General features: G+C 37.3%; 1 protein-coding gene across 2 annotated transcripts in view; it reads left to right on the top strand.

Moving 5' to 3' along the window:
* The first annotated feature begins 7 nt into the window (after positions 1–7).
* Positions 8–9,082, top strand: part of sptbn5 (spectrin, beta, non-erythrocytic 5) — a 44,014-nt gene continuing 34,939 nt past the window's right edge. Inside the window, exons 1-7 of one of the 2 annotated variants that reach the window (XM_058398929.1) lie at positions 8–192; positions 1,163–1,288; positions 4,358–4,525; positions 4,655–4,771; positions 4,938–5,095; positions 5,190–5,418; positions 8,155–8,789. In XM_058398929.1, the coding sequence (XP_058254912.1) occupies positions 1,163–1,288; positions 4,358–4,525; positions 4,655–4,771; positions 4,938–5,095; positions 5,190–5,418; positions 8,155–8,789 (1,433 nt within the window). In that variant the 5' untranslated portion in view covers positions 8–192. Of the gene's footprint in view, positions 199–1,162; positions 1,289–4,357; positions 4,526–4,654; positions 4,772–4,937; positions 5,096–5,189; positions 5,419–8,154; positions 8,790–9,082 lie in introns of both variants that reach the window. The other variant, XM_058398928.1, reaches the window with a different exon arrangement.

Genomic DNA, 9,082 nt, shown 5'->3' with positions numbered 1-9,082 from the left:
CCTCTCTATTAACAGAGTCAGGTGAGAGATAGTTGCCCTCCCTGTCAATCTACTACTCACTACTTGTGGCTTCAAAGTTCAGTTCACTGCTTCACTGATCAAGCTGCAAGAAGGAGCTCGGGTAAAATCATGACAGTCTCTACATCTTGGAACCGACGCTTTGCTTAGGCTAGGAGCTCAGAAGAGGACATTGTGAGGGTTTGTAAAAAAATAAATAAATAATAATTAAATTTTTAATAGTAGCTCTAAAAGTGAAGTTGTATTGGTATGTATTGATATTAACATATTGATGTATTTTATATATATATAATGCACAACATTTTGAACACGCTTGCTACGCTTAAGTTTTGATCATTTTAGATTATTAGATCTAATATTAGATTATTAGATAGATAAAGACTAACTTTTGTATATTCTGTCCATTACATTATATTAAGATATAGAATTGAATTTGGATATTTTGGATAAATGTTGTTGTTGTTCACACCTTATAAGTCTGACTTCACTGTTCATTTAATGGCTACCAGTTTTGTATTTTCTGTTGACTCACCTCAAACCTGGCTGTAAAAGGAGTCAAATAAAATAGCAGGAATTTTTATTGTCTTTTGCATCAATTTAAATATGGCTTGCAGAATCACATGAGTGATTAACAAACAGATGAATATTATGCTAAGGGTTTACATGTAATATATGTAAAATGATGTCATTGATGATCATTGTTTTTGGTATAATTAACTGTAAAATGTTTCTTTATTACGCTGCTCACAATAAAGTTAGCACAGTAAAGTAAAGACTTAACAGTGAAGGCCTCAAATGCAGTGTGAAGTGTGAAGTTTAATAATTAAGCTCAGCCTGTGACTTAATGTAAGGGTAATAAATTCATATGTTCACCATTCAGTGTGTAACCATAATACTGCAGCATGTAAAGAATATCTGACCAAAGAAAGACCTCGTTATGGATCTGCCATAATTCTGTTAAGAGAATGCTAGCATCAGTAGCAATACTGAAATTGTATAAACTGTTCTTATAAAAAAAGAAAAAGCTTTAATATACAGATCTTCATTTATCACTTAATGATGAGTTTTTAAACAAACTCTCCTATATTGGTGTTACTTCTTTTGTCACCTACTTACTTCTGTGAACTTTGCTGTGATCTCACAGATGTCTGAGTCGGCAGATGTAGACGAGTATGAGCATGGACGCATTCGGGAGCTGCAGCAGCAGCGCATGGCCGTCCAGAAAAAGACTTACACTAAGTGGATGAACAGCGTCTTCTCTAAAAATGGGGTATGAACAAGAACAATCTTAAAATGCCTTTTCATTGCAACATCATGGTTAACACAGACGCAACATATGTAACATAGTCACAAAAAAAAAGATTCATTTGTTCATTATGAACAGTTGTAAAAGTTGCAAAAGTTAGGGCACTTCTAGCCAAATGACATATTTTATTTATTTTTGAAATGAAAAGAAATAAACACAACCTCTGCATTGTTATATGTGGTATTTACATATTTATATTTTAAAAAATCCAACTCAATTTTTAGGCTAATGGTATCCTAAGTTTGTGACCTATTGAACCAGTGTTAATGTATTCATTTATAGAGGCTTTAAAGCACTTTTGTACATCGCTCTGGATAACAGCATCTGCCAAATGTCAGAAATGTAAATGTAAAACATGCCTAACAAAGAGTAAGGCTCTGAAAAAGAGCAAAGCATTGCCAGCTCACAGTTTCCACAAAATGAGAAACTTTCAGATAGATCTGCTTGTGTGCTGGTCAGAAAGGTAAAGTAAAATCTCCATGTGACAGCAAGGACCTGCAGGAGTCTGAGCATTCTGAGACTGAAAATTGAACTCTTTGGCATCAATCATGAAAGTTATGCCAACTGCTGATCATTGGGGTGAATCCATTATAGTTTGTGTGGCAGCCTGTTCCACAGGAAACATCACTTATGCCACAAACACTTTTTTTCACATTTTCTATGTTCCTCAAATATCAACAAATACATAGTTTGCTACAGACATTGTGTTTAATTCTTTTCACTTCAAAAAGCAACAAAATATGGGCTGTGCAAACGTTTGCATATAACTTTATGCACACCTAAATATGTCCTCTAGTTGTAATGTTTTTACCCATTTGAATGCTTTCACTGCTTTTCCATCATATGTTACTGGGACCAATCCTTTATCTTTTTTTCAAACAGAAACAATTAACACATGGAATTAGGCCACTTATCTTTTTTTGTCATGATAACATGATAGTTATCTACAGTGATATAATGTAAGCAAACATCACTTTAGTCTTGTGCCTCCTGTTTTCTTTTGATGTAATCACACACATTCACACATGATGACTATCATTCATGTTATCATATCTCATATAAGTAAACATGTATGTGATCAATATGTAAATGAGCAGTAAATTTTGTTGCTAGATGTTTCCAAGTGCACTTAAGGTCAGTCTTAATCAAATGGAAAGTCTAAACTTCCACTGAGTTAATCTCCAACACATTACCAGCTAATTAGAGGTATATAATGTATTATATAATGTGTTTGTTACTATGCAGTTCACAAAGAGGCATTGTCCCAAGCAGCTTTACAGGAATCCTGATGTGGATTTATATCCCTAATGAGCAAACTAGAGACAATAGTGACTCCCTGAAATGACATGAGAAAGAAAACAAGAGGAACTAGACTCAAACAGGAAGCCATCCTCTTCTGGATGACACCTGATAGTTGGATTATATGTAAATCCTTACAGTATACATGTGTAAAAGAGAAAATTTAAACAGAAATAAAGGATGTGCGGTATGTTCAGTTCTGGCATGAACACAGAAAAGTCTTTAAGATTACAGCAGCATGCATGACTACATTACATATTGTGTACTACAGTATACAGGTGAGATTATCCCCTGAAGCATGCATCCTATGGCATTACTTTCTGTATTATAGTGGTGGCAGTGGTGGCTCAAGCAATTAAGGCTCTGGGTTGTTGATTGGAGGGTTGGGGTTCACTGCCAAGCTGCACTGTTGGGCCTTTCAGCAAGGCCTTTAATCCTCACTGCTCCAGGGGCACTGCATCATGGCTGACCCAACGCTCTAACCCAGCCCCCAAAGTTGGGATATTCGAAGAAAGAATTTCACTGTGATGGAATGCATAAGCCTTCGTCTTTCTAAATAAGGACATTAGTTCCTCTAATGCTGAAGGTTAATCAGGGTAAACAACCTTTGAACTCCTTTGTAAGTTCAATTATGTAACCCTCTGGTGGCATCTCAGTGAGGAAGAACATAAAACAAGGAGGAGAGGATATAGCTTGTAACTCAAGGTCTTGCATAAACATTTCAGCAATGTTGAAGACAGGAAGGATGCGGACATTGCAAAGAGGGTCAACACTAAATGCGGTACATACGCTGTCATAAAAGCAACAAAACAAATAAGGAAGGGTTAATTTGTGCGATGAGCTAATTCATTCAGTTCATGTTTCACCAAAATAATTTCCTTTTTTTTTACTTTCACTTGATTGATTTTATTGTAATATATAAATTACTTTCACTTGATTGATTATTCATTTACTCATCTTCAGTAAGTGCTTTGTCCCTTTAAACAGCACCTGTCCAGTGATACTGGAAACATCTGTACTCTACATACTGAAGTTCCTGCTTAACAAATACCCCTACTAAATGTCCACCTTTTTGTTTATATGTGATTCTGGATTGTTTTTCACTATAGTTCTAAACCAGGAAATGCACACAAACATGCATTTGTCTGAGGAATTCTGCGAGTTTTCCCAGTTAGTTCAGAGAAGATCTGGTCAGATACTAAACTCCCATAGCTCTTGCATTAGGGAGTGGTTGGCAGGCTCTGAGTGGAGCCGGCACAAAGGGAGGAGTGTGTGAATCATGCTGGAATAGAGCGTGGTGGCCACTAGCCAAATGCATTTATTCAAACCTTGCCTACTGCTCCTGGAGGAAAGCACACAATACTTCCTGCTTCAACTAACCTTGGAAGCTCTGGAAAATACAAGGAGCTAGTTTAACCTGTTCTGTGAATTAAGACTTTGAATATTGGTTTCAGGTCTTCATTAGTCACTGTAATCTGACACAAACACAAAGGTTAACCTTTAATGTTGTCATTTTTACAAACGGGCTTGTTCTCCGCATATCTGTCCTAGCTTCCTAAATCAACTAATACATCAAGAAATTTGAAGAAATGTTGGGAAATATCAGGGAAATAATATATGACAAAAGTAAATGAAACCTACAGGTTGCAAAAACTTTGAAAATTTAATTCCACCTTTTATATACAGATGGCTTGACTTGTGCTGATGAAGTAATACAGATATATCTCTGTCCAGGAAAAAGTTGTCCTGGAGGATGTGTACACAGAGCTCAAAACTGGGGTCCATTTAGTGCGACTCTTGGAGCTCATCTCCAGGGAGAAGCTGCCAACTCCCAGTCGACGCACACTGAGAGTACACTGCTTGGAGAACAATAGCATTGCGATAAACTTTCTCAAAACTAAGGTACCATGGGCAGAATCAAATGAATAATTCTTAAACACAAAGCAGGAAACAAATGATTCTATATCAGTAATTTTAATGTAGGTGTTTTCTTCATGACAGACTTTAAAATGTCCCTTTCTTTCCCTTCAGATCCGAGTAGACTTGATTGGACCTGAGAACATTGTGGATGGGGACAGAACCCTAATCCTGGGCCTCATCTGGATCATCATTCTTCGTTTTCAGATTGGAGCGATTAATCTTGATGAGGTAGTAAATGAAAATACATGCATATAGTAAATCTGCTCACAAGTATCACATGAAAGTTTCTGTTAAGCACAAACACAAAGGTGAAGAGACTTGGCTACCATCTTGTGACTAATTCTTGACATAAGACTATCTGCTATGACAACTTCCTGATTCTGTTCTGTTCCAGGACAGTGGTAATGCCAGCTTAGCACGGCGTTCAGCCAAGGAAGCTCTTCTCATATGGTGCCAACGGAAGACTGCTGGCTATAACTATGTGGATGTTCAGGACTTTTCCAGCAGCTGGAGAGATGGACTGGCCTTCAATGCGCTCATCCATGCTCACCGGTAGTGTTAATAAAAACAGGAACATCACAATATATTCAAAAGCTCACATAGATTCTACTTCATCAATTAATTCTGTGTTGGCTTTCTTTAACAGGTCAGATCTATTTGATTACAATCGACTTCATCCAGATGAAGCAAGGAGGAACTTGGGACATGCTTTTAGCCTAGCTGAAAGTGAATTTGGCATCATGCAGCTACTTGACATAGATGACATAGTGGTTTCACATCCTGATGAGAAGTCCATCATGACTTATGTCTCACTCTACTACCACTACTTTTCAAAAATGAAACAGGGGAAAACCATCCAGAAGAGGATAGCCAAGGTCAGTTATTCCAATAAATGTCATGAAATATATTCCAATAAATGTCATGAAATAGACCTTAACTTGTAATTTCCCCAATCAGTGCATTCATAGCTGCTATTTAAAATATTAATATATGTGTGCAGTTTGGTTTTATTGCCCCTCACCAGTCCAGTCACACATTTAACACCACTTAAAAGAAATTAAAGGTTAAAAGGGTTAAAAGAATTAAAGACCATGACACGGTGTCATGCTATCTACTGTGCTGCTGTCCACCCATGCCACATAGTAAATGATAATTAAACTCATACATATTATGACAAAAATATGCTTAAGATACAAGCATGCTTGTTTGGAATATACACAATTTATTTGTTTTTGGTTGACCTATACAGCACACTGCACTTGTGTACCTGCAACCATCCAAACCCAAAGCAAGCACATTGACAAGTGTTTTCACACACCAAGTATTAATGCTCCATATATGCTTCTTTGTGAGGGCTGCACTTAGAGAGACTGTGGATTATTGGATTTTACAGCAGGGAAGTTAGGGAGGAGCTTTGGCTCTAATCAGATAAGCTCTGCTCTGGTAATACACACAAGTGAGGAAGTAAGTCTCCACTCTACAGCATAGTTAGCAAGATACTGAAATAGTGTTTATCAAATTTCAGCATCATGACAGAAAAATACCCCTTAGCAGACAGTTGGAGGCCACCTGGCGGATTTGAGTTCAGAGGGCAGAAGATTCTATTTTAGCGCTGGCCAGGGACTCATGGAGAGGTACAGCGGTGAGAAGTGTCCTGTTCTGCCCATGCAGGAAAAGGATGACAAGATTGTTCACCACCACATCCTTATGTGTGAATAGAACAGTACACTAGCTGTCACAGAGGTGTATTAAATAATGGCGTACACGTCGGTTCAGCAGCTGCGGCTGGCTGGGTCAGAGTTGGGGGCTGTTTGGTGTTGAGACCAGACGAGACAGACGCCGTGTTTGGCTCCAGTTTGGCCAGCTGGGTCATTACTTGACGATGTCTCTCATTGGAAATTTCAGCAATCAGTGGCTGAGATGGCAGACTATGAGAAAGGTCATTATTAAGCCACAAAGGAGTGTATCTGCACTGCGAAAGGTGTGTATTAGTAGCTAGACATCAGTGTACTATTTTGTTGTTACTGAAGACTGCTTCAATACTGTCACACTCAGTTGGAGTTTGGAGGCTACTGTAGTAATTTAGTCACAATAGCATTATCTGTGCTATTCTCAGGTGACCAAAATAAATAAGAAAATCTTTTAAAGCTTTATGATTTGTTAGAGATCTGAAAATGCGAAATATTATACAAAGCAGAAACACACACACACACACACACACACACACACACACATATAAACAAATTTCTTCATCTTCATAGAATGCACACTATTCTTTTTCAGTGTATAGATGTGTATCCACTCAAATAGAGCTGCTATAAAATGACAGGTTTTTGTGATGCGAAACACTGAAACCAAGATAAATCATATCAGAAATTTCTACCACCCTTACAGTGTATGGCAATTAAGTGAAAAGCAAAGAAAACAAAATCAAAGATACTTCAGGGTAAAATAGGATATATAAAGTTACAATGAATCGGTGTCATTTCATTTTCTCTTTTATAATGATGTGGCTATGTTCAGAATGAACTAATTATATTCTATCTATCTATCTATCTATCTATCTATCTATCTATCTATCTATCTATCTATCTATCTATCTATCTATCTATCTATCTATCTATCTATCTATCTGTCTGTCTGTCTGTCTGTCTGTCTGTCTGTCTGTCTATCCATCCATCCATCCATCCATCCATAGTAACTATCACACAGCTGTAATCAATGAAATGATTCTGATTAACCCCAAATAAAGATCAGTTGTTTCTGGAGAATTTTCTTCACATGGGGTGATCTAAAGCAGGCTGTTCACAGGAGATGCCCTAACACTTTGATCAATCTAGAATGTTTTTGCATGAAAAGTTGGAAAATATTGGCAAGTCGAGATGTGCCATGTGCCAGGCTCTTACCTGTGGAAGAATAGAATAAAATAAATTAAAATACAGATATAATAATGATATATATATATAAAAAAAAACAAGCAAAAACGCTTTTTTAAGAAAGTATTAGTTTAGGGTTGTGCACACTTATGGAACTAGCTTATTGTACATTTTTTGTTTTTCCTATTTTGCCAAAAATTCTTCTGATTATTTCATGTGTTAGGCGTTGTAATTTCACACTGAGGGTGGAAAAAAATTCTGGCATGATTTATTTTGGTTTCGTTGTTGTACATCACAAAGACCTGCCATATTAACAGGGGTGTGTAGACTTTTTAAATTTATTGAATATTTGTCAGTTTGCACAGTTTGTCTGCCCCTCTACATTACCCATCAATGAAAAGGGACCAGATGTACAGTATATATATGTAAAATATAGATGTAAAATATAAAAAGTGAAATCGTAGAAAATTATTGTTATTTTCTTGTATATAGTCTCTGCTTTTTGTTTGCTTTGATACTTGCCTCCAGCTTTAAGTACCCTTAAATGTTGGTGTGCCAAACTGTATAAAAACATGTAGCCTAGATGTACCTATGCATTACTTGTTCAGATCACTCTACTATAACTAAAGCTCTTTACAAGAAACTAACCTACTAATACTGATAATAAAATCTGAAGTGTAAGTCAGTCTGTAAAATGTGAACATTCTTTTGCATTCAACATTCATCTGCTTCCAGATTGTAGACCTCCTGAAAGAGCTGGATGACATGAAAAGAGAATATGAGCTCATGGTCTCTGACCTACTGCAATGGATCAGGACCAAAATAGTGATGCTAGATGACCGTTCTTTCCCAAACTCCCTGCCAGGCATGAAGCAGCTTGTGGCTGCCTTTAAGACATTCCGCACTGTGGAGAAGCCCCCTAAGTACCAGGAGAGAGGTGCTATTGAAGCCCACCTCTTCAACCTGCGTACAAAGCTGATGGCAAACAATCAGCGTGCCTATGTCCCTCCAGAAGGCAAGACCTTAGGAGATATTGAGAGGACCTGGACCCTGCTGGAGAGGGCCGAGTATGAGCGGGAGCGCTACCTGCAGAATGCTCTCTTGAGGCTGGAGCAACTAGAGCAACTGGCACAGAAGTTTGGCCGAAAAGCAGCACTCAGGGAGGGCTACTTGGAGGACACATTGCAGCTGGTTCAGAAGGATGATTTGAAGCGACTGGAGACTCTGGAAGAAGCCCAGGTTGCAGCCCAGAAATTGGAAGCCTTATGCACTGATGTGTTAGCTCGTGAGCCTCGCTTTCAGGCTCTCAGTGAGATGGCAGCCATCATTGAGAGGGAGAATTATCACAGCAAGGAACAAGTCATCTTCAGGTGTGTTGACAGAGTGTATCATTTGTCACATACAATACAATTACTTTACTGTCTCTGATGGTGATTTTGGGCCACTGTTTAAAAGATAAAAATGCAAGAGTATTTTGAGAATAAAGCCATAGTATTATTACATTCTTATATTCTTAAACTATTGTGATATATAATTAGAAATATTGTGTACTAATTATTGTGATATTGTATACAAATCATGTTAATATTGTAATATTATTTGTAATATGACTTTTTGTCTAAACACTTAAATAATTACAACTTTATTTATTTATTTATTTATT

Source organism: Hemibagrus wyckioides, linkage group LG09 (assembly GCF_019097595.1).
Source record: "Hemibagrus wyckioides isolate EC202008001 linkage group LG09, SWU_Hwy_1.0, whole genome shotgun sequence".
Classification (NCBI taxonomy): Eukaryota; Metazoa; Chordata; class Actinopteri; order Siluriformes; family Bagridae; genus Hemibagrus; species Hemibagrus wyckioides.
Note: the sequence above shows the minus strand (reverse complement) of the source record. Positions and strands in the feature narration are given on the sequence as shown.